The sequence below is a fragment of the Dermacentor andersoni genome, chromosome 7, assembly GCF_023375885.2.
Source record: "Dermacentor andersoni chromosome 7, qqDerAnde1_hic_scaffold, whole genome shotgun sequence".
NCBI lineage: Eukaryota > Metazoa > Arthropoda > Arachnida > Ixodida > Ixodidae > Dermacentor > Dermacentor andersoni.
The window spans coordinates 178,635,859-178,661,492 of record NC_092820.1 but is presented as its reverse complement, the minus strand read 5'-3'; the positions used below and the strand labels follow the sequence as shown (position 1 = coordinate 178,661,492).

The 25,634-nt window shown below is 46.7% G+C and overlaps 2 protein-coding genes across 6 annotated transcripts in view; both read right to left on the bottom strand.

The window, feature by feature from the left end:
* LOC126533276 (uncharacterized) overlaps positions 1 to 1,020 on the bottom strand; it is a 389,342-nt gene extending 388,322 nt beyond the window's left edge. For all 4 annotated transcript variants that reach the window (XM_072289419.1, XM_072289420.1, XM_050180538.3 and 1 more), the window contains exon 1: positions 421 to 1,020. In XM_072289419.1, coding sequence (XP_072145520.1) covers positions 421 to 529 — 109 coding nt within the window. In that variant the 5' untranslated portion in view covers positions 530 to 1,020. The remainder of the gene's footprint in view (positions 1 to 420) is intronic.
* Positions 1,021 to 11,077: 10,057 nt separating this feature from the next.
* Positions 11,078 to 25,634, bottom strand: part of LOC129385247 (1,5-anhydro-D-fructose reductase-like) — a 214,320-nt gene continuing 199,763 nt past the window's right edge. For both annotated transcript variants that reach the window (XM_072289417.1, XM_072289418.1), the window contains 2 exons: positions 12,341 to 12,429; positions 11,078 to 11,239 (listed from right to left, as the gene is read on the bottom strand). In XM_072289417.1, the coding sequence (XP_072145518.1) occupies positions 11,206 to 11,239; positions 12,341 to 12,429 (123 nt within the window). In that variant the 3' untranslated portion in view covers positions 11,078 to 11,205. The remainder of the gene's footprint in view (positions 11,240 to 12,340; positions 12,430 to 25,634) is intronic.

Sequence of the window (25,634 nt, the reverse complement as noted above, 5' to 3'; positions counted from 1 at the left end):
CTCTGGCGGAAGTTAAAAAACTAGCAACTGGGTTTGCTGTGCCCGTACTGACGTCAGACAACCTCCTCATCTTCAAACTTGCCCATAGGGTGAAGGAAAACAAAACTACGCCGACAACCGAGCAGGACGCGCTTCAGAGTTTGGTAACTTGCGCGCCGGACAGAATGAGCACTTCGTAGTGGGCAACACATGGCAGACGAAGATGACGTTCTGTGCATCGCAAATGAATTGTTCTTGAGCGGTGTCCGCTGTGACAGGTTTCGCTTGATGCCGTCGCTGGTGAACGATCTGGGAGCGACCGCTCAAGTCCGCTGATTTTCTTCCGCAGAAAACTCGGCGCCAGGCGTTGCGGCACTTGATGCCAGGACTAATATCCGAAATGGGAAAAAGAGAGATTAGCAGAAATGAGGGGAGACTCACGGATGTAAGCTGCCGGTGTCACTTCTCGCACCGCGAGGAGCAGCAGCAACAGCGCGACGACATCGCGCGGGCAGGCGCTGTCCAGGCGGCACGACGGCCAATGCTGCATACCATCAGCACCTCGCGCGCTGGTCCGCGATGCCTCATCGGTGGCCGCGCATCGGCTGCGGCCGCTGAGCACGCGGCGAACAACACACACGCCGCGTATCTCGGCACAAGCGTTGTCTACGAGTTCACGAGGGAGGTTTTGTTCGTCGTTTCCAACACCACGAGTGCGTACGTAACGCCGGGAAGAGTGTGTAGACGGCTCAGGATGGGCACGAGGTTCAAAGACCGCGCGCGGGAAACAGATGTTCTACTAACCACCCGCTTCTTCGGGCGCCGTGAACTCGGGAAGCTGCTGCCGCTGTCCGTCCCTTTTCTCCTGCACCTTGCGTTGTCCTAGTCGAGAAAGCGCAGACACTCTCGGCCACTCTGCTGTCCTTACACACCGCTCCTCCTCACAGCCGGTCCATACATACGGCGCGCGCGCGAGCGTTCTCCCGACTGACTTGGCTCTGCCGTTTGCAGTCGATAACGTTTTCGAGGGCGACGCACCAGCATCGGCCGCCGAGGCAGGCGAAGCCAAGCCTCTGCTTTCGGAGAAGGGGGAGGGATAAAGGAAAGGATCGTTGTTTTAGTTACAGGGCTGGCCGCTAAGCGGCGCCGCTGACCAAACGCGGTGGCGCTTCGAGCGCTTCTCTTCTTGATGCCTGTTTCGGAGCTGATCGTTACTTTTGCTGCGTGCATTTTGCGGCAGCGCTGGTATACTTTGGCGCCAAACCGTTTTTCCGACACGTAGATTTTTCCGACAAGAGGATGTAGAGTGAAGAAAGCGAAGGTTATAAGGTGTAGAGATTTAGTTATTGCTGACTACTGAGTGAAGCGAGGTGTTGCGACTCGAATCGTTTCAAGATCTAAGAAGAAAGTACAGATTTGCCGATTGGAAACGGCACTTTAGGACTTGAGGCCTTTTACACGGTCTGCCTGGGAAGAATACGTATTCCATTTGTCGTCGGGCGGCCGTAGCAGATATGATCATAAGTTTTCCTCGGCATCATCATCAGCCTGGCTACGCCCACTGCAGGGCATAGGCCTCTCCCACACTTCTCCAACTACCCCGTGGCCATGCCCGTGGCATAGGCCTGTCCCATACTTCTCCGTCTACCCAGGGATCACCAGTCGTTTGTGCGCAGGCGCGAGTAAGAGCGGGCGCGAGAGGAAAAATCTGGGGGCTTTTGCTCCTTGAGCGCCTTAGAGAAATTTCGGCTTTCTATTTCTCCGACCTGCAAGGAATGTGATTTATCATGTTGATGGTAAGGCAGTTCACGAAAGCAAAGAAATAGCAAATACGTTTAACAAACACTTTAAGTCCGCAAAATACAAATGATAATGATGTAATGCCACCTTTCGAAATGCCTGTGCCGCCTGTTCCCGATGTTCCAATAAGCGAACCAGGTATACTAACCATGCTTTTACAACTGAACACTAAAAAATCTTCTGGCCCGGACAACATTCCAAACACATTTTTAAAACGGTATGCAGAATGGACATCAAAGTACTTGCACGTTCTGTTCACAAGGTCATTGTGCGAGGAACAAGTACTGAGTGACTGGAGGACAGCCAGAGTGAAGCCACTACATAAAACAGGAAAAAGCACTGCATTCAATACTACCGTCCAATTTTTTTAACATCTACGGTATGTAAGCTTTTGGAACACGTGATCCATAATCATATCTCAGAATTCTTGGAAAACAATAATCTATTAACAAAGCATCGACACGGATTCAGAAAAGGCTACTCTACAATTACCCAATTAGTTTTAACAGTGCACGACTTTGCCAAAGCAATTAACAATGGGAAACAAATAGATGCTATTTTCATGAACTTTTCAAAGGCTTTAGACAGGGTCTCTCACAAAAAAACTACTTTACAAATTGAGCAAGACACTGAAAAACTCCAGACTAATTAATTGGCTCACAGCATACCTTGATGGCAGAGAACAATTTGTTGTTTTTAATAATCATTCTTCTCAACGACTTCCGGTAGACTATGGCGTTCCCCAGGGCTCGGTCCTTGGACCTCTCTTGTTCCTTTTATTCATTAATGATATGCTGCATGGTATTCATGGTATGGTTAAGCTTTATGCTGATGACTGTGTATTGTACTCAGAGATAGACAATATTACTGACCAGCAGTTGCTGAACGATGCTTTTCGACAAATTGTCGACTGGTGCGATGCCTGGCAAATGTCAATTAATTTCGAGAAAACACTTTTTATGTCCATTTCACATAAGAAGCATAAACTAACGTTTCCATACGGTATTAATAACATAATTATTTCTGAAGTAACACATTATAAGTATCTCAGACTCTGGATCACAAATGACCTCACTTGGGCTAAGCACCTTGAATATGTAGTAGCTAATGCTAACCGCAAGCTTTATTTTTTAAGGAGGGCTTTGGAACTCTCTACTCCCACTGTACGCCTACTCGCATATAAAGCTGTAATTCTGCCGGTGCTAGACTATGCATGTGTAATTTGGGACCCTTTTACTAAAACTAACAAGATAGAAATGGTGCAAAGAAAAGCAGATCGTTTCATTTATGACAGCTTCGGACGCGCTTCAGTGACAGACCTCTTAACAAAAGCAAACCTGCCACCATTAATGCAAAGAAATCGTGGACTAAAATTCCTTTTTCAACTTATTAACGGTCATTAGAAGACAGATCTCACGGGAATAATTACTTCTTCATCTGGTTATGCTACTAGGCAGCGACATAGCCGAACAATAACCCCATTTAGTACACGTAATGATTGATTTAAGTATTCCTTCTTTCCCCGAACAGTGGTTTAATGGAATCATCTAACCAATGACCAAGTTTTAAAATCATCACTTTCGGTGTTTGTTTCAAGTATTGAGTAAAAATTTGTTATTTGCTGTGCCACTGCTATGCTCAAGCTCTGTTGACCTGATTTGTATTGTTTTCGTTGTCTATGGTATAGTGTTCTTTACATATGTATTGTTTCCCACCCTGCTAAAATCCCCAACAGGGATGGCAGTATTGATAAATAAAATAAATAGATATATGACTCTGCCTAGGTACTACGGAGGAACTTTCTTAGCGCGTGTTAGGCGTTCGTCCCTAGACGTTCCGGCATTGCGGAGTGGGGTAGAGTACTTTACGTTCCGACGCTGGCTGCCGGCGGGGTAAAATGGTGAAGCAGCAGGCACTGACGCCCGATTTGTCGACCGCTGTGTCGGACAGACTGTCTCGCACCTGCAGCACTCGTGCCAAGTCAGTCGTGGCGGATCATGGTTATCTCGCGCGTTACGGCGATGTACCTTGTAAAGAACATCACAGATGTTTCTGTGGGAGCAGTAGCGACGGTAGTAGAGCCCGGGCCGCATATATTGAATATCTAGAAGGCAGAGCGCCTTAGCAATCGCGGTTGAACGCAAGTGGCTGAAAAGCCGCCGGTGACGAAGACTGCCTCGGCACCGGCGCCGCAGGCGCGAGAATGTCTGTCCGACGTACCTTCAGAGGCAAAGTTCTGACTGGTGCTGCAGAAGTTGCGGGGCGCGGTACTGCTGAACTTAGCATCACAAGTTAGCGGCAGGACGTAATTATATTTATTCAAACGTATTTTTTTACTAATTGTAACAACGTGTCATTATTTCGCATTATTGGCGGCGCCTCCAGGACACCAAAGTGGCAACGGAGACACCAAAGCTAGAATCCGAACTGGTCCATGGCTTGGCGCTTGCCGAAGTCTGCGCGTGCCAGGGGTGTTAATATCGGCTGCCCGCTGTCGCGGACAGCAAATGTTTTTATGCGCACACCTCCGGCACGCTTCGGCCTCCGCAGCCCCAACCCACGTGCGGCCCTGTTTCCAGCTTTGATCTCCCCGCAACCCCTTGGATGCCCTGGAAATCCTGCGCCTTTATTATAACCTCAGGTGCTCTCCGGAGGCCTCCGTTTGCCGGTTACATGTGCCCTCCTGGAGCAGTGCTTGTAAAAAATCCAATCTATCGTCGCGACGAAGAAAGCGACTCGCGACTTATACAACACCAGCCAGAAATTAACTTGCCCCTTCAGACACAGCGATCGCCAAATGGGGTCGTCCGTGCCTACTGCCTCAACGCGCGGGCTGCCAGCGTCGGAGCGTAAACTCGACCGCACTCCGGAATGCCGGCATATCTAGGTGACAAACGCATGCAACACGCATTAAGAAACCTCCTCCGTAGTGCCTAGATGGAGTCACACAATCGAGGAGCAAAAGCCCCCAGGTTTTCTCTCTCGCGCCCGCTCTTATACCCGCGCCTGCGCACAGAGGACTGGCGAATGAACGTCTCGTCAACTACCCCGGTCATGTGCTAATTGTGGCCATGTTGTCCCTGCAAACTTCTTAATCTCATCCGCCCATCTAACTTTCTGCCGCCCCCTGCTACGCTTCCCTTCCCTTGGAATCCATTCCGTAACTCTTAATGACCATCGGTTATCTTCCCTTCTCATTACGTGTCCTGCCCATGCCCATTTCTTTTTCTTGATTTCAACTAAGATATCATTAACTCGCGTGTGTTCCCTCACCCAATCAGCTCTTTTCTTATCCCTTAACGTTACACCTATCATTCTTCTTTCCATAGCTCGTTGCGTCGTCCTCAATTTAAGTAGATCCCTTTTCGTAAGCCTCCAGGTTTCTGCCCCGTACGTGAGTACTGGTAAGACACAGCTGTTATAAACTTTTCTCTTAAGGTATAATGACAACCTGCTGTTCATGATCTGAGAATGCCTGCCAAACGCACCCCAGATCATTCTAATTCTTGTGATTATTTCAGTCTCATGATCCGGATCCGCACTCACTACCTGTCCTAAGTAGATGTATTCCCTTACCACTTCCAGTGCCTCACTACCTATCGTAAACTGCTGTTCTCTTCCGCGACTGTTAAACATTAGTTTCCTGCAAATTAATTTTCAGACCCACCCTTCGGCTTTGCCTCTCCAGGTCAGTGAGCATGCATTGCAGCTGGTCCCCTGAGTTACTAAGCAAGGCAATATCATCAGCGAATCGCAAGTTACTGAGGTATTCTCCATTAACTCTTATCCCCAATTCTTCCCAATCCAGGTCTCCGAATACCTCCTGTAAACACGCTCTGAATAGCATTGGAGAGATCGTACCTCCCTGCTTGACGCCTTTGTTTATTGGGATTTTGTTGCTTTCTTTATGGAAGACTACGGTGGCTGTGGAGCCGCTATAGATATCTTTCAGTATTTTTACATACGGCTCGTCTACACCCTGATTCCGCAATGCCTCCATGACTGCTGAGGTTTCGACTGAATCAAACGATTTCTCCTAATTAATGAAAGCTATATATAAAAGTTGGTTATATTCCGCACATTTTTCTATTACCTGATTGATAGTGTGAATATGGTCTATTGTTGAGTACCCTTTACGGAATCCTGCCTGGTCCTTTGGTTGACGGAAGTCTAAGGTTTTCCTGATTCTATTTGCAATTACCTTAGTAAATATTTTGTAGGCAACGGACAGTAAGCTGATCGGTCTATAATTTTTCAAGTCCTTGGCGTCCCCTTTCTTATGGATTAGGATTATGTTAGCGTTTTTCCAAGATTCCGGTACGCTCGAAGTCATGAGGCATTGCGTATACAGGGTGGCCAGTTTCTCTAGAACAATCTGCCCACCATCCTTCAACAAATCTGCTGTTACCTGATCCTCCCCAGTTGCCTTCCCTCTTTGCATAGCTCCCAAGGCTTTCTTTACTTTTTCCGAGGTTACCTGTGGGATTTCTAATTCCTCTAGACTATTCTCTCTTCCATTATCGTCGTGGGTGCCACTGGTACTGATATCAAAGCTAAAAGCGGACAGCCGATCTTATACTCCCCTGGCACGCGCAGGCCTCTGCGAGCCCGAACCCACGGACAGGTCCGGCTTCTAGCTTTGATATCCCCGTTGCCGCTTTGGTGTCCTGGAGGCGCCGCCAATAATGCGAAATAGTGACACGTTGTTTTAATTAGCAAACAACACGAGTGAATAAATAAAATTGCGTCGAGCCGCCAACTTGCGATGCTAGGTTCAGCACTACTGCGCCCTGCGACTGCTGCCGACGCGCCTAGGGACAAGCGTATACAACACGCGCTTAGAAACTCTTCCGTAGTGCTGAGGTGGAGTCGCATATCCAAGGAACAAAAGTCTCCACATTTACTCTCGCACCCGCTCTTACTCGTGCATGCGCGCAAACGTCCGTCGTCACTGCAAGTGCCACGCCCCGCTGTACCTACTAGCAATTGGAAATACGCCGACCGGCGGCCCGCTGCATGAAGTTTCATGTATCGTTATCTGCTGTTATCGGGAAGCGTGCACTGCTGTGTGTTGACCGGCGTGGATAGTTTCGTCAGTTTCGTGGTCCTCGTGTGCTTGTGCTCCGCGATGTTTCACCATTTCACGACTCGTACCGCTCATGCATCGTGCAGTGGTGCACGAGTACCTCAAAAACAAGCCCTGCAAGGTTGTTCCGGGTGCCTAAAGACAACAGGTGAGCGCGCAGAGCCAAGGACATCAGAAGGCGCATGTACACGAACACAGCCCTGTCCAAAGGCGTATGTGCTCCATGAGCTTCCGGACGTCATTGCGCCTTGATTGTGCTACGCTTCCCTCTTACCGGTAGAAAAAGCTGACAAATAGATGTTCCTCCTCATTGTCACCTGGTCTATGACATATGTTTTTCTGTGCCAAGTCTCATTCTGCACCTTCAGTGACTTGCTTAGCTCTCCATTCCGCCCTCCGTACTTTTTCTGTGTGTCACGTTCAACAAACGTACTAACAGCTGAAACATTACTGTTCGTGTTTGTGTATTATCTCAGCAATCGCTGATAGGAAAACCGCTCGAACAACCTTCATGTGTGGGCATGATACGTTTTTTTTTTTTTCGTCTTCTGGAAAGCATGAGCATTGCAAGTGTCCTAAATGCAGATTTTTGCAGTTAGTGTTTATTATACAAAGGAGTGTCCAGTAAGTACGACTTAGTGCCTGAAGTTACGTAATTTTACTGCTAAGCATTGCATTCGGGATGAAAGAAAAATCGTGTTGTTAGCTTATTTTAACCTCTTTGATTGAGGAATAGGCTTTTCTGCGAATGTTTTTTATGTGCTGTTACAAAAGCTGACTACCTTCTCTTCCCCCTTGCCACCGTTACTCAAGTTGTGGCGAAGTGCAGAATTATTTGATAATGTGTATTTCAGTTTTTAGTACAATGTTATTTTTGTTCTGCCATGTCTTTTTCATTTTGTTCAGTAGTAATGAACATTTCACGCATTTCATATATTTTCGTACAGGTTTATAAGTAAGCTCCTGTTCTTTTTTTTGGTATGCCCGTCAATCAAACAATCTTAGCATATTCTATTTTTTAGATATTTTGCGTGTCATTGTTTTTGCCATTACCAGTTAATTTTCCCTTTCCTTTGTTGTCAAGACTATGTCACACACGTCGTCCAGTTTTGTGCAATATCTTAGTGCATTTATCAGAAGCTCTACATATTGGTCTTGAGGGCGTTATATAAAAATCTTGTTTTTTTTTATGTGTGTGTACATGAAACGGCCTTCCCGTTTTCTAACGTACAACGCTCTCTTCCTGAGTCACGTACACTACTGCTGTCTCGCGTGGAGTGCGACGTCTGCTACAAACATAAACCGGTTATTCTTGCTTTAAAAAAAAAGTAATACGTAGCATCTGTAATGCTCCAGTAGACGCTTACACTGCACCTCTATTCAAACAGCTGAAATTACTCACACTGCATTCATTGTTAGAGTTCAGGCTGTTACTAGCCTATCGTAAAGAAGTAAAACAAAGCCAGTCATACATCACGTTGTTAGCGCAATTAATTAGAAACACAACAGAATACAGTACACGGTCACCTGAACACTGGTATGTGCCGCATCCTCGCACTAACTATGTTCATCAAATGTTACACCATCGCTTACCTGGCCTATTAAACACGCTTAAACGTAATAACATAGATGTCACTTCTTGTCCTATGTCGCGTTTATATGAGTATTTCAGTGATTCTTGAATACGATTTAATTTGTTGTTTGTGACTGTTTCTGAGGTAGACTGTCGTTACACATCTCCGTTTGATATTAGCCCTTGTCAACGGCTGAATCATGTCTTATTCTTTCTTACAATGTTTACTTGGTTAATGGTTCTATCACTGCTTTTGTTGCTCTAGTGTACATTGTAGATTGCGTAGTTCTTTTTTTTCATTGCATTTCTGTTTGCTGGCGTAATGTATAAGCCAACTTGTCATTTTTTTTTTCTACTTATGTATTGTTTTTGTCGGAACTGAATCAGTGCCTGTGGCTGCTCCTGCTGCCCTCAGACCGGGTTTAAGGACCGCCAAGTTGCTGGGAGCAACTTTTTCCTTAAATCCCCCATAAATTGTGTGTTTATGGAAATAAAGGCATTGATTGATTGATTGATTGATTGATTGATTGATTGATTGATTGATTGATTCATTCATTCATTGATTGATCGTTCGTTCGATCGATCGATTGATAGTACATGACCGGGGTTGTGGGCGTAACCAGGCAGATGATGATGATGATGATGATTGATTGATTGATTGATTGATTGGTTGATTGATTGATTGAAAGCGACGCCGAAATTCACTTTCTGCCATTTCTTCAAACGCGTTTCGCACCACCACCCGCTCTCCCCTTCCTCTAGCAACGCCAGCGCAACAACCTAAGTTCCCAACGGAAGCGCCATTTTCTCGAATTCAACTATGGACTGGATCCAAACATGTCATGCCGCAGCCGCCGGTTGAATCCAATCCAATCCACCAGACGCGTCATGCGAAGCCGGTCTCGTAACGAGCGTATGATCGCTCCAAACTTCCCAACTCCCGTCGGGTTCGGCGCCTAGCAGACGACGTGCTCGTTGGCAAGATGATTGACAGGAGCGTGTCGTCATTTTGGCCTCACCAAAAACGTGGCCGCGCCCCGCGGCTGGCGACGTCAGCGCGGAGTAGGCCAATCGCGCGCGCCGGTAACCAAACGAACGCGCCGAACAACGATCTCCGATCGCACCCCGGTTGTGTTGGACGTGGAATTCTTTTATGTCCCGGCACATGCTGGTATAAGTATGGGCAAGACTGCGTGCGTGCCAACGCATAGCCCACGGCTCACCACGAGCTAGCTCGAAAGCAATAACAATGTGCGGCGTAGCGCGCGCATTGGCATTGCTTGGGAGCTGGCTCGTGGTGCGCCGTAGCGTGCGCGCGCGCGATAAGAAAAAAAACACAGAGCGCGCCGCGTACAGGCAAACACAAGAAAAAAGTAAGCGGCGCGTGCGGCATGGGAGAAAGGGAACGGAGCAGGTCCGCATAATAAAAAAAAAAAAAAAAAAAAAAAACGCTAGGAAGAGCAGGCACCGCGCGGCTGCTGTTCCTGTTGCCATGACAACGTAAACAATCGTGTGCGCCGCCATTTTGCTAGAGCATCGCCTTTCTGTTAGAGCCGTAACTGAAGGGGACCTTGGCGCTAGCGTCCAAATAGCGTCTGCTCGAAAACAGCCAATGGCAGCCATGCGGAGATTCACCCCTGGGTCCGCATCTCCAGGGGTGGGCCTTGCGCCCAATGTTCGGAGCTTTGGATTGGTGGTTCCGCACATTCCATCCCTGCTACAACTATGGGAAGACTACGAGTAGCACGTACTCCTGACGAAGAAGCTGCCTACCGAGAGCGTCAGCGACAGTTGAGTTGGCTCGTGAACGGGCTCGTCAAACACTGACACGCAAACACAAACAGAAACGTCACGCGGCAAAAGAAAAAAAAAGAAAGAAACACTGCGAGAACCGAAAAAAAAAGCAGTCTTAAACAATGCTCACCACGCGAAGCCCGCAAAAGCGTAAATGAGGTGAAATAATGGTGAAACAAAAGATTTACAATAAAGACTGCCTGCGAAGTTTGACGTGTATGCTAGCAGTCTAACACAGCTTCACTGTTCGACCATCTTCACGGACTATAAGGCTATTGGCACCACTTCTTGCGCGAGCGCGCGCACACACAGACGCACACTGATTCGGCTGCAGGCCGGACATTTGCACGCACAGCGCCACGATTTCCGCGGTTTCGTCGCTGAAATCCTTGAGATCGACTAAGATAAGGTAACCAGAAGCAAAGATCCTTTCAGCTTTGACGAAACACCACTATTCTACGCCACAAACGATAAACTTGAGTGCAGCATCATGGGAGAGAACCGCCGTGAAACTGGATGTCGCAGCCATCTTTGCTTATTTGGACACAGTTGTCGGTACAAGTAATGGATTCTGAAGTTCCTAATTGCAGAGAATTTTTCCACAACATATCTTGCTTTTCGTTGACTATGCTTATTCCCGGTGTGCATTGCACATTCAGGTGAAACATTTCGTTTGTCTATTTATACGTCATGTCCTTGAGGGGTTCAAACAATGCAACTGCTGGTGCGCGTATTTGGATGTGTGTAGGTTTGTTATGCGTGTTGCGGACATACTTGTTTGTGCAAGCATGCGCGTGAAGCACAGGGCCCGGAGAAAAAGGTAATTAGAAGCTTCACAAAACAGCTTTACTCGACAACTCAGACGAGCTTCTTTTTATTACAACAATGTGTGACGATTATCTTTTATTTGGGAGGTGGGTGATAGGAGGACGATGTACAGACCACTTCTTGCGAACTATCGAGGAGCGGCGATTCACTTGAAAGGGTACTCTGCTCTGTTTGGCAATCTGCAGTTACGAGAGAACGTTTAGTAGGTTAGAATGGCAGTTCACAACTTTATTCGCCTGCAGAGGTCTGTCACCATGGCATGCAGCACTGCGTTAACAACAATATTCTATATAAGGGGCAAAATTTTCTGTAGTTTGCCCTGAATTTAATCCATATTTTTCCCTGGAAAATCCATCTTCTATGTTCATTAAAGGAAGAGCAGGCGTCAAGGTAACGGTATGAGTGCGTCCTTTGCACGTGGTAAAGTGCTCTCATAAGTAAAAGGTAGGTAAGTACCAAATACTAAGATGCCACACCTAGTGCGCCGGACGAACTTGAAATTTTCTTGAAGCATTTATTATAAAGCAGCGCCATCATTAAATACGTCACCATGCTTACTCGGTTCTAACGGCTAATTTATTTTTCTGAAAGCTTCACGAAAACATGGCAGGCGCGCTCGAATAGAGTGTGCAACCAGAGCTGCAATAGGTGGTGTTTAATTCACATCCATTAATCTCGAAGGTCATGCTTTGCCCTACAGCGAGCGCCGGATGTTTGTCATCATTGTACGTCACTTGTATGGCTGGTGTCGAAATCGCAGCTCCAGTGACTTCAGAATTCTTAATTTTCTTTTTTGTGAGTGAGATCAAATCTGTTACGATAAGAACCTAATAAGCAAATAATAAAGTTCATCGCATTTTTTAATTTCTTTGAAAATGAAAATTCGGGTGGGCGTAACGATTAGGGCCATCGAATCTTTAAATTCTGGCTCAGGAAAATCGGGTGCACGTTACGAGAGAAAGCACGTTAGAATCCAGCAAGGACGGTGTTCTTGATATGCTAACGAGGGGCAGCTTGCACAAAGAATTTCACCCGTTGGTAAACTTACCTGACGTTCAAATGTTTGGCGCAAAATGAGAGTAACTTACCACACAATAAGTTGTCAAAACACATAGGCAAGTCATAACGCAAGATTGACTCGCTTTGTTTCTCAAGAACTCAAGGTTGAGCGAATCACTGTCAATTGCGCGAAGCTTTTTAACCAAGGATAAATTCAATTCCGCGTAAAACGCTTCATGTAAAAGCGGTTTCAAGGGTTGCTACATCGTGACAGTACGTACCCGTAAATGTTGTACGTGTACAAGCGCATGTTCCTGTTGAGTCCTGTGAGTATTTTGACGTCAGCCTCCGAGAGCTCGAAGTCGAACACCTGCATCATCAGCGACACACGCGGTGTAGCAGTTAGGATCAAGTCCGAGTGTACCTTTTTATTCCTGTCCTAGCGCCATTTTTCACTAGGATGACAAATTTTTCAAGGTTCTTTTTAAGTCAAGGTCTTAGCCGATTTCAGAGGAACTTGGCGTATCTGAGCATCTCGTAACCACTTTAGAAAGCAACAGTCAGGTGCCTTGTAGATGTCGTATGACCATGAAAATGATATTAGGTAAGTGATGCCTCGTCATGCCGAGAATACGTAGCAATAGTCGGCAACCAAGGATATGATAAAAGATTAGTGCAAGCAGCCGTAAACGGGGCGGGATGTGAATCTCTGTATCGCTGTCGCCTGCTGCCGTGCCGCCGTCAAGTATTGATACCTCGTCATGCAGAGAATACGTATCAATAGTCGGCTACTCAGGCTATGATAAAATATTAGTGCAAGCACCCGTAAACGGGCGGGGCGGGATGTGAATCTCTGTATCGCTGTCGCCCGCTGCCGTGCCGCCGTCAATTATTGATACCTCGTCATGACGAGAATACGTAGCAATAGTCGGCAACTTAGGGTATGGGAAAAGTTTAGTGTAAGCAGATGTAAGAGAGGTGGGATGCGAGTCTCTGTCCCCATCTGCCGTGCCGCCCCCAAGTATTAGGTGATACCTCGCCATGCCGCGAATATGTATCGATAGTCGGCAAATGAAGATATTGACACGTGTACTTGTTTATCTTTAGCGTGCGACCACGTTTTACCGCTTAGCAAATGTTATCGCACAGCGCAGGACGCGCCAGGCATGTATCAGAAGTTTCTGGAATGTTATCGATGGTTCCATCCGCTGTCTGTCACCGAACCTTGTGTAATCTGATTGCGCGTAGGGGCGACCCGAACAGTGTAGAGCTTTGTGGAAGACACGCGGGTCCCAGCGATTACTCTGGAGCGTTCGACGACTGATGTATAAAAGCCGACGCGCTTGACCCGCTGATCAGGTTTTCGACGATCGCCGAGTGTGTTCGGCACTATCTTTGTTCTTTGAGTGTAGCCTGCTTTTGAGGGCACAAGTTCGCCCAATAACACGCTAGTTTCGTTAATCACACTTTGCTGCCTCCTTCACCGTCACCACTACGTGACATCTGGTGCAGGTGCTAGTGCGTTCATGTACCGAACACCCCCGCAAAGCCGCGATCCAAGCCCAAAACTCGAAGACAACACCAACGTCGCCAAGGACCAGCGAGCAAGCCGTAGGCAGCAAGGATTGCGACCGGAATACGGAGCTCTTCCCGAGAAGACCAGAGTGATCAAGCCCAAGTCAGAAACCCCAATGGCTGCCCCAGCGTACCCCATTCTGCTGCAACAACCTCGGGACCCACCAACCTTTCATGGATCATCGTCTGAAGATCCAGAAACCTGGGTCGAGACATATGAAAGGATCGCGAGTTTCAACAACTGGAACTCCGACGACAAGCTTCGGCATGTATACTTCGCCTTAGAAGACGCCGCCAGGACGTGGTTTGCGAGCCGGGAGTCGACCCTGACAACGTGGGACCTGTTCCGCAGCGCCTACCTGCGGACCTTTACGAGCGTCGTGCCTAAGGAAAGGGCCGAAGCTACGCTAGAAGTCCGAGTACAACTACCCCACGAAAACATAGCGATCTTCACCGAGGAGATGACGCGCCTGTTCCGCCACGCCGACCCCGAAATGTCCGAGGAGAAAAAAGCTTTGCCTACTCATGCGTGGCGTCAAGCAAGAACTTTTCGCCGGAATGATACGAAATCCACGGAAAAACGTCGAAGAGTTTCTTCACGAGGCCACAAGCATCGAGAATACTCTGGAAATGCGGAACCGGCAATTCAACCGCCGCGCAAGCCCAGCAAACTACGCCGCAGTTCAATCATTGGCCACCGACGACCTACGCGAGACTGTAGTAGCTTCGACGGGGCGGCCGCACGTGGGACCTACGGCATGAGGCCTAACGGCCGGGGTGCGGAGTGCCTCAAAGAACAGCCGGACTGCTCGAGTCGGGGACCAGACAAAGAATCACTTTATTCTAGCGAGGGGGAAACGTAGCAGGTATACCTAGAGCCACGGAGGAAGGAAACTAAGGAGTGGCCCTGACGTCACTCTTTGTGAAGCAAAAGTGAAGCCGGAATTTGGCGTTGCTCATGGCGATGCTCCGCCTTTTGGGCCACCCTCCTCTCTTGTTTACATCTTTCGCGAAACCACGCCGCGCTGCGCGTGGTGTCGCGCGCTCGCGCAACAACTGGCAGAGCACGGTGCAGGTAACACAGCGCAACAAGACACGGTGACTAACGCAAACCCACCCACTCAGCGCCTTTGCCACGGCCCGAAACCTACCAGAGCAACACGTGTGAGAGCTCAAAACCATAACAACGCCGCCATTGTGGCCCAAAAGGCGTGGCCATACAACAAAAGAAATAAAAAAGCAGCAAAAAAATGAGAACCTACTACGTCATTTCCGCCACACTTTTCTCCTAGCGCGCGGAGGGGGTAGGGCCTCTCCTTAGTTTCCTTCCTCCGTGCCTAGAGCGTTTAGCGCCGAGCGGCGCCCTGACGTAACCGACTCGAAACCGAAACTGGAAGCCGACACAGTATATTACATCACCTCTCCCTTGAGACAAAAATGCGCACTCGCTCTCCTCGCAACAAAAGCAAGTCATGAGTTACAGAAGAACACAGATGTGTTAGGGTTACACAATTAAGATTTCGCAATGTAAGTTTTCGGCATGTTATCGTTTGTAATTATGCAATGAATAGAATTTGATATTAGTATCAGTAATGTATATGTATCATATACACATATTAGTTGGCGTTTGCCAAATGGAAATATAATCACAGTGGAAATGCTGCTCACTACATGTTACGTTATTAACTTGAAGTGAGTTCACCAAATAGCACATGTTATCACTGTAACACGCCTGTCTGGTGATGACATCTCCCTACGATAGAAAATTCCCGTACATGTACCTATCCCAGACTTCTTTTAACGCAATGGCATTAAGGAACTCGTGTCGCAGAAAAGCCGGTGTCGTCGGCGCCGTCCATGAGCGAAAAATGGCGGAAGGCAATTCATAAATAAAAACAACTTGCAAGATGGGCTGGGTAGGAATCGCACCAGGGTCTCCGGAGTGTGGGACGGAGCCGCTACCACTCAGCCACGAGTTCGATGATTCAAAGCGGGACAAAAGCGCCTCTAGTGAATGTGCTGTTGCCTTAGAAACGTGCCATAGAAAGTTATACTGCGGTGTATATCGGTAATTATGAGCATGTAAATTACAGAAGTCGCAGTTAAACGCGTAGCGAAGTACGTTTCCGCTACATTTCTTCTGCGCTTGGCGCGCACGCAGAGCGCTCTTGCGGCAAACACAGAAGACCCCCTCCTCGCAATGTACGGCGCTACCCCTACAGGTGGCGCGCCACTCGCCCGCGCTACGCGGCTCCTCTTTCTGCTCGCAGCGCGATTCTTAGGTGCAGCGTCCGATGCGGGACGCCTCTGACGTGATCGCTGCGCCGTAGCGCGTCTGGTGGGAAAGCGTCCCCTGCGATGTGTGCCGTGCCGCTGGCGAGGAGTCATGCGTCTGCGTGGTGCTCCCAAGCGAGATAGAGGACGATCCCATCGAGGCGTCAGCCCCATGATCGCGTCCGCCTTCATGGCGCGACGCGGCCCAGCTGTCCGTGCCGATCACGACGTTTGGCTCGCGTAGATCGTTTCTCCCTCCGAGACACCGAGTTCTTTGGTTCGTTCCGCTTGCTCAGGCGCACGTTTCGTCTTTGTGTGACTCAAGAGCATGCCGAGCGAATGAGTGGGCGGTGCGAACGGGGTGCGATAACGCTATCGCATTCCACTCTTGAAATTCCCCTCAAAAGAAGCTGCTTTCCAAAATTAATAGCACAATAAAAAATAACAAGATTACTAATTAAATTTCAGCATACTTGAGTAACCGTCAACAATATGCCACTTTTCGAGATCATTTATCTCAGTCTCTTTCTGTTGACTCTGGCGTCCCTCTGTGCTTGGGCCGCTCCTATTCATCATATATGTAAACGACATCGTAAAAGACATTCCAGTTCATAATAAATTATACGCTGATGAGTGCGTGCTCTACTCAGAAATTAAGACCATAGCAGATCAAACAACACTGAACTAGGCCTTCCAAAAGATTACTGAATGGTGTGATGCCTGGCAGATGCCGATAAATTTTCAAAAAACCGTTTACATGAGAACAACCGGCAAGAAAAATCCCCTCATATTCCAATAATATTTTACTAACAATATCCTTTCCGAAGTTGCACAATACAAATATCTGGGATTATGGATTACTAACGACCTTGACTGGACGTTCATTCATCAGGTTATAAGCAATGCTAACCGTAAACTTTTTTTTTTATTAGGCGAGCGCTTAAACTCTCCACACCCCGAGTCCGGATCATAGCTTACAAATCGGTTGTCCTTCCAACCTTAGATTATGCGGCGATAATTTGGGATCCATTTACTAAAACGAACATTAATAAAATTGAAAAAGTACAAAAGAAAGCAGTTCGTTTTGTTTACAATAACTATGGACGCACATCAGTAACTGATCTGTTAAATAAGGCTGGTTTGATATCTGTACCCGAAAGAAATCGCGTTTCGCGACTTAAGTTCTTATATCAATCAATCAAAGATCACTTTAAAATTAATATTGACGGACTAATATCCTTCTGTTCAGGTTACACTACAAGACAACGTCAATCTCACAATCACCCCTTTTCGTCAGCGTAAAAACTGCTTTAAATATTCATTTTTTCCAAGAACAGTAACGGAATGGAATCGACTTACTAACGATCAAGTACTACAGCAATCTCTGACGTCACTCACCAGAAGCCTCAGTGTCCATTAACATATATTTTCTGTTGTATTCATTCCCTGCTGCCCATATAGTTAATAATTTCTTATTGTTATCAACTTTATGCCCCTTACATTCTGTATTACTGTATTACTGAATATTTTTGATGTTCTCGAATAATTAAGATATGCCATAAACCTTACAGTGCTGCTATGTCTACTGCTATGTTGCACTGCCATAATTGAACTTTGTTCTCTCAAATGCTGATCCTTTTTGTTTGTTCGCTAATCATTTTCGACCTTTGTTTTTTGTTCTGGCTTCTTTTGTGAGTATTTGACCAGTGCTTGTATTTGTACGCCCACCCTGCCAATATCCTTTCCTGGGATTGCAGTATCACTAAATAAATAAATAAAATATAAGGCGAAGCTTAACCGTCCTCCAATTTTTTTCCTTCTAAGCGGGCATCTTTGGCTTCCCCATTTTAAGAGAAGCACACAACATGAAGACTGAAAATAAACACGATTGTACTACAGTTCTGAAGAGTACTCGTCTTTGGAAGACCAGGACGAGATGCACAATTGCACACGCAGATCACAGATGACAAAGAGTTCAGCGAGTACAAGAAGTAGACAATGCGAACATCCGTGTGTTGGGACAGCACTGATCGGTGGCTCATTCGCTCTGAGCCTGATTCAAGACAGCTCTGTGGCTGTCGTGGATTGTGCGTGTAAAGCACTCTACACTCCCAGAATGTTGGGACAGTCCCCCGTGAGGATGCTAAAGACCTAAGTAATATGCAATATACTTTTTGGCATAACAAGATGAATTCGTATGACGGTCAGTACCGTAGTGATGTGCGCACTCCACGTTTACGCTACAAGAAATGTAAGGTATCCCCTATACCAGTAGTAACTGAAAGAAAAGGCTGGAAACAATCATCAAGAAACGGGTAGTCACTGGAACGACTCCTTTCAGTTAAGGTTTCAAGAAAATCCTGTCGAGAAGGGCATTTCACAAGTTTGGATGCATTCCCACCTTTGTCATTTTCAGGCTTGAAAGTATTGCCACCTACCCTACGGCAAATCTAAAGTGGACCCGAGTATTTAGGACTGGACCTTCTCGAGTTACATACTCCGACAAGATCTCCTGGACGAAATTGAGGGCATTTTGTAGCGTGACGACGGTCCACGTACGTCTTAACACTTTTGGCGTAAGAGGCTATTTCAAATGCAACCACTTCCTTAATAGTCTGTAAGCTCTATTCAGTATCCTGATCCCAGACAAAAGGTTGTCCTTGCTTTAGCAGTTTCCTGAGCGGTTCTACCAACTCAGCGTACTGCGGGACCAGATTAGCGTAGTATCGTGTGAGACCAAGAAATGAATGCAGAGACTTCTTGTCAGTTGGCTGCGGTGCATCAACAATTGACTTCACTTTGTTTTCCAGCGGCGAAATGCCGTTTGCACTGAACCTATGTCCAAGAAAAGTGAGCTCTGGGACACTATATATACACTTTGTATTTAACTCCATGCCAGCAGCTGAGATTCCGGAAAGCACAGTTTTCAGATATTTATCATGTTTAGCTTATGTGCAGCCCCAAATGAAAACATCACTTAGGCAGCACAAGGTACCTGGACAGCCTTTTAAAACAGATGACATTATCTGCTGAACAGCGGAAGGCGCAGATGCCAATCCGAAACACACACGCATGAAGCGAAATAGACAGTCATGAGTGATGAAAGTAGCAAGCTCACGGCTTTTCTCGGACAATAAAACCTGATGATAAGCGGACTGCAAGTCGAACTTACCCAAGACAGTAGCACCAGCGAGTCGATGCAACAGTTCGTCAGCCTTCGATAGTGGAAAGGCGTCTATGAAGATAGCCTTGTTGGGTTCTCTAAGATCGATGCAAAGTCGAATGGAATTGTCTTTCTTCCGAACCACGACGAGCGGAGAAATCCACTTAGACGCTGAGACTCGTTCGATGATGTCAGCTGATTCCAGCCCTTGTAGTTCGGCGTAGACTTGCTCACGGAGAACCAGAGGTAGAGGACGCAGTTTCGCTGAGACTGGTTGCACTGAAGCTGGGAGACGCACGTCGTGGATGAAGCCCTTTACAAGACCCAATTCTTCTGAGAACAGATGGGCGAACTCCGATGGAGCGTTGTGCGGTAGAGACGAAAGCTGAACGCTTGGGTTAGCTGGAACTCCTGACACTTGTTGACATGTGAGCGAAGACCCTTGAATCTCAATGCCCAAAGCTTGAATGGCGTCTAAGCTCAGAAGAGAAGTGCCTTGGTTCGTGACGTGAAATGTCACTACTGCAGCCTTGTTGCGGTACTTGAAGAGCACAGAGAAATGTCTTGAATGCAGAATTTCTTGCTGCGACTAATTCTTCAGTCGAAGACTTGAAGGAGATAATGGGAAACCCTAGAAATGTTCTTCGTACAGGGAGCTGTTCATCAGCGACACCGTAGCTCCTGTACCCACGAGCAACTTGAGTGTTGTATTCGCAATGAGGACATCGGCGTAATTTATTGCCGGACGGAAATTGCGTGCTTGAATTGTAAGCACAGACTGTAGTGGCTGATTCTGTATCAGCGGTAGCGTAAATAAGCTGCGTTCGAGCAGGGGACTGTCGATGCGTTCGGTTCGATGAACGGTAAACTGAAGCGTAATGTCCCACTTTTCCGCACGCACGGCAGGAAACGTGCTTGGCCGAACAGCCTGGATCGGATGCGATGTGGTGAGGTGAACAACATCGGTAGCGATTGACTGCGATGTCTCGACTGGCTTCGCGGAGTTCGGGCCGGGCGCCATGTTGGCCGGCCTTCCCAGGTTGCGGCTTTCCGCCGTACCGTTGAGCGCCATCTTGAAGCCGCCGGGTCGAGGGAGAAGGGGGGCGAGGACCGCCATCTTGCGCGCCCGAGGGAGGAAGGTGATGGCTGTCGACGCCATCGAGGCGTTGCGTCGAGACGCGATGGGTAGACGAGTTGTCGAAAACTTGACGTTCTTTGTGAACTTGCTGCACGCTTCGTCCGATTTCCTGGGCTTTCTTGAGCGTGAGGGACGATCCTTCGTAGAGTAACCTTTCTCGTGTTCTTGCTGATGCGACGCCTTGCAGGATTTGATCGCGAAGGGACCATGGAATGGCTCTTATGCTGCAGGAATCCGCAGAGTTTGAGGAGCGGTGGAATATGCCACACTGCGTCGTGGCAATTGATGGGAAATAGGTTAACATTGAGTCCCCTGCAAATTATAGAACCCTTGACCATAACTACAAGGGTTCATTCTGCATATCACTCCTTGCTGTCTGCGACGCACAATACAGATGAGACTGGGCCATTGCATCCCAATCTTTACTCAACGTTAGCGGAAGTGGTATTTCAAGACTAAAAATCCAGCTCCTTAAAGTCTAATGACAGGTTTGTATGTTTATAAAGTATCACGTAGCAGTAAAAAAACAATATTTCCAGCACAGATGGTGATACGTAGAAATACATGTGTATGAGCACATACTGAATGCTTTGTGCATGTTGCACATTTTTAGTGGTTATATGATGCGCTGCAGAAAGAGTGTTTATCACAATTACCTCTGCATATGGCGTCACTTTCTATTCACACTTATCACGTGTAACAGTTTTTTTTTTTTGCGATCGCGCCGTTTCTGTGCAGGTTCGTGTACGTGGAAATTGGCCACAGCGGCGGCGAGAGTGACGGCGGCATTTTTTCGCGATCCACTCTACAAAAAGACATCGCCACTGGGACATTGGGGCTGCTACCGCCAAGACCTGTTGGGAGTGAAGGGCTTCTCCCATACTTCCTTGTTGGCGATGAGGCCTTCCCGCTCAAGGAATACATGGTGCGGCCATACCCACGACGGAGTAGGTGCACAGCATATTACTGAATATATGTTTCTATCTGTTATGCTATTAGTCAACATAACAGTTAATGCTGTTTGACAAGAAACTTATCTGTATGATAGGCTATGGAGGTGAAACTAAATTGTGCAAAAAAGCTGTGAAATCCACCAAACTTACATTCTCTCATTTCAGATCTTGTTCAAAGGGAAAAAACAAAGCAACATTATGAGAGGTTACACGTGTTATTTTCGGTGTTACTAGGGCTCATTTGTGCACAGAAGAAGGTTTCCAAAAAGAGAGAGAAGCTCATTAGCGGCAGGCTTACCGTACGAAAAGAGAGACGCTGTGCTGTGCGATGTACTCGGAATGTTTTGCGTTACATGCCGCTTTTGCTATAGGGTAGGCCGTACTGCATTGCAGCAGTTTTACTGTGTTATAGTGATTAATTTTTATTAAAATACTAATTGTGCATTTTTCCTTACTTCATTGATAAATGCTTTATTTTGCAGAACTGCATGAAGACTCACGCGAGACGCACAAGCGGCGTGTTTTCAACTACCGCTTGAGCAGGGCCCGGCGAGTCATCGAAAACGCCTTTGCAATCCCGGCAAAACGGTGGAGAATTCAGCGGCGACCATTCAAAGCCAAGACCGACAACATTAATAGATATGTGGGAGCCTGCATAGCGCTGCACAATTTTTGATTAAGCCTCTTCTGCTGCATACTGCCCGCCAGGTTCTGCCGACAGCGAGGACATTCCCCTGGAGAGAGGAGGAACCAGCCGGTGGTGACCTCGTGCCATCAAAGTCCACTGGGGGCCACGGTGCTCGGTGCGAAGGTTACTTGTATTTCAAAATATGTTTGCTGCTAAAAATGTGAAAGGTAGGCAAATTAAACCTGGCATATCATGTTTATAGGTATGCGAAAGAAGTTCGGGACAAGCTGGCACACAACTTTATCACAGCCGGCCAAGTTCCCGGCAAGATAAATTGGTCACCAGTACTTGAACTGCACAAGGTGTGTTGTCAAATAAGTTTATTCATAACAAACACTTGCATTATACATAGGAATTACTTGTGCAAGAAATATCCCAAATGCACAGGGAAACAAGCAACGGGAGTGTCACACGAAGTTAATCCTTGAAATTAAAATATCACGTCTTACCTGGACACAGAAAAATATTGCATTTTCATCTGTATGTTTCATAATGGCACACGCGCAGAAATGTCACAATGACACCTCGAATACAAGGCAAAAATTGGGAAAAAAAGGTTGCAATAGTTGCAGTAGCAGCTTAAAATATTCCCTAATATTTCTGGCTGTGTGGTGATAATACAACTAAGAAGCTCACCACAGATCACTAAAATGGTTACTGTAAGGCACTGCTTCAAAAAAGAAAGTGTTCACAATAGTAAAGAAAAGTATGAAGAAAATACGAAAAAGTAACCTTTACCTCGGAACCAACTTCACTTTCCCTAATCATGTAAATGTGACCTCCAAGTGCGATCGCTGTAAAGTTGAAGGGATTTCAATGCAATATGGAACATTACAGACACAAGCACGTTCTAGCTTCTCTTGCAATAGAACGTTCCATTTACAACAGCAAAATGAGAACAGGATTCTGATGTGCTTACACAAAAAAATACAGTTAAGATGAATCTGTTTCAAGTAGGCCGACTCGCAGTTATGCTACAGTTACAAACGTATCCAGCTTTTCTGGACACAAGGTGTTTAGTTCGCGTGAGTGCCACCACATGGCGTACTGACCTTAAACTTTTCAAACTTCCCGCGGTGATGTGTGATGACGTCGACCAAAAAAAAAAGCTATCCCTGCGCATTGAACTTCGCCACAATCCTTGTCCCGCCGGCGTTATCAGTGTTTTTGATAAGCGTATTCGCTCATATAGGAGGTCCGGACAGGCCGCCATTGGAATATGAACCTGGCAACGTTTAACGCAAGAACATTATCTAGTGAGGCGAGTCTAGCAGTGCTATTGGAAGAATTAGAGGGCAGTAAATGGGATATAATAGGGCTCAGTGAAGTTAGGAGGCCAAAAGAAGCATATACAGTGTTAAGGAGCGGGCACGTCCTGTGCTACCGGGGCTTAGCGGAGAGACGAGAACTAGGAGTCGGATTCCTGATTAATAAGAATATAGCTGGTAACATACAGGAATTCTATAGCATTAACGAGAGGGTGGCATGTCTTGTTGTGAAACTTAATAAGAGGTACAAAATGAAGGTTGTACAGGTCTACGCCCCTACATCCAGTCATGATGACCAGGAAGTCGAAAGCTTCTACGAAGACGTGGAATCGGCGATGGGTAGAGTGAAAACAAAATACACTATACTGATGGGCGATTTCAATGCCAAGGTAGGCAAGAAGCATGCTGGAGACAAGGCAGTGGGGGAATATGGCATAGGCACTAGGAATAGCAGGGGGGAGGTATTAGTAGAGTTTGCAGAACAGAATAATATGAGGATAATGAATACCTTCTTCCGCAAGCGGAATAACCGAAAGTGGACATGGAGGAGCCTGAACGGCAAGACTAGAAATGAAATAGATTTCATACTCTGCGCTAACCCTGGCATCATACAAGATGTGGACGTGCTCGGTAAGGTGCGCTGCAGTGACCACAGGATGGTAAGAACTCGAATTAGCCTAGACCTGAGGAGGGAACGGAGGAAACTGGTACATAAGAAGCCGATCAATGAGTTAGCGCTAAGAGGGAAAATAGAGGAATTCCAGATCAAGCTACAGAACAGGTATTCGGCTTTAAGTCACGAAGAGGATCTTAGTGTTGAAGCAATGAACGACAATCTTGTGGGCATCATTAAGGAGTGTGCAATAGAAGTCGGTGGTAACTCCGTTAGACAGGATACCAGTAAGCTATCGCAGGAGACGAAAGATCTGATCAAGAAACGCCAATGTATGAAAGCCTCTAACCCTACAGCTAGAATAGAACTGGCAGAACTTTCGAAGTTAATCAACAAGCGTAAGACAGCTGACATAAGGAAGTATAACATGGATAGAATTGAACAAGCTCTCAGGAACGGAGGAAGCCTAAAAGCAGTGAAGAAGAAACTAGGAATTGGCAAGAATCAGATGTATGCGCTAAGAGACAAAGCCGGCAATATCATTACTAATATGGATGAGATAGTTCAAGTGGCTGAGGAGTTCTATAGAGATTTATACAGTACGAGTGGCACCCACGATGATAATGGAAGAGAGAATAATCTAGAGGAATTCGATATCCCAGAAGTAACGCCGGAAGAAGTAAAGAAAGCCTTGGGAGCTATACAAAGGGGGAAGGCAGCTGGTGAGGATCAGGTAACAGCAGATTTTCTGAAGGATGGTGGGCAGATTGTTCTAGAAAAACTGGCCAGCCTCTATACGCGATGCCTCAAGACCTCGAGCGTACCGGAATCTTGGAAGAACGCTAACATAATCCTAATCCATAAGAAAGGCGACGCCAAAGACTTGAAAAATTATAGACCGATCAGCTTACTGTCCGTTGCCTACAAAGTATTTACTAAGGTAATTGCAAATAGAATCCGGAACACCTTAGACTTCCGTCAACCAAAGGACCAGGCAGGATTCCGTAAAGGCTACTCAACAATAGATCATATTCACACTATCAATCAGGTGATAGAGAAATGTGCGGAATATAACCAACCATTATATATAGCTTTCATTGATTACGAGAAAGCGTTTGATTCAGTCGAAACCTCAGCAGTCATGGAGGCATTGCGGAATCAGGGTGTAGACGAGCCGTATGTAAAAATACTGAAAGATATCTATAGCGGCTCCACAGCCACTGTACTCCTCCATAAAGAAAGCAACAAAATCCCAATAAAGAAAGGCGTCAGGCAGGGAGATACGATCTCTCCAATGCTCTTCACAGCGTGTTTACAGGAGGTATTCAGAGACCTGGATTGGGAAGAATTGGGGATAAGAGTAAATGGAGAATACCTTAGTAACTTGCGCTTCGCTGATGATATTGCCTTGCTTAGTAACTCAGGGGACCAACTGCAATGCATGCTCACTGATCTGGAGAGGCAGAGCAGAAGGGTGGGACTAAAAATGAATCTGCAGAAAACTAAAGTAATGTTTAACAGTCTCGGAAGGGAACAGCAGTTTACGATAGGTAGCGAGGCACTGGAAGTGGTAAGAGAATACATCTACTTAGGACAGGTAGTGACTGCTGATCCAGATCATGAGAGTGAAATAATCAGAAGAATAAGAATGGGCTGGGGTGCGTTTGGCAGGCATTCGCAGATCATGAACAGCAGGTCGCCATTATCCCTCAAGAGAAAAGTGTATAACAGCTGTGTCTTACCAGTACTCACGTACGGGGCAGAAACCTGGAGGCTTACGAAAAGGGTTCTACTTAAATTGAGGACGACGCAACGAGCTATGGAAAGAAAAATGATAGGTGTAACGTTAAGGGATAAGAAAAGAGCAGATTGGGTGAGGGAACAAACGCGCGTTAATGACATC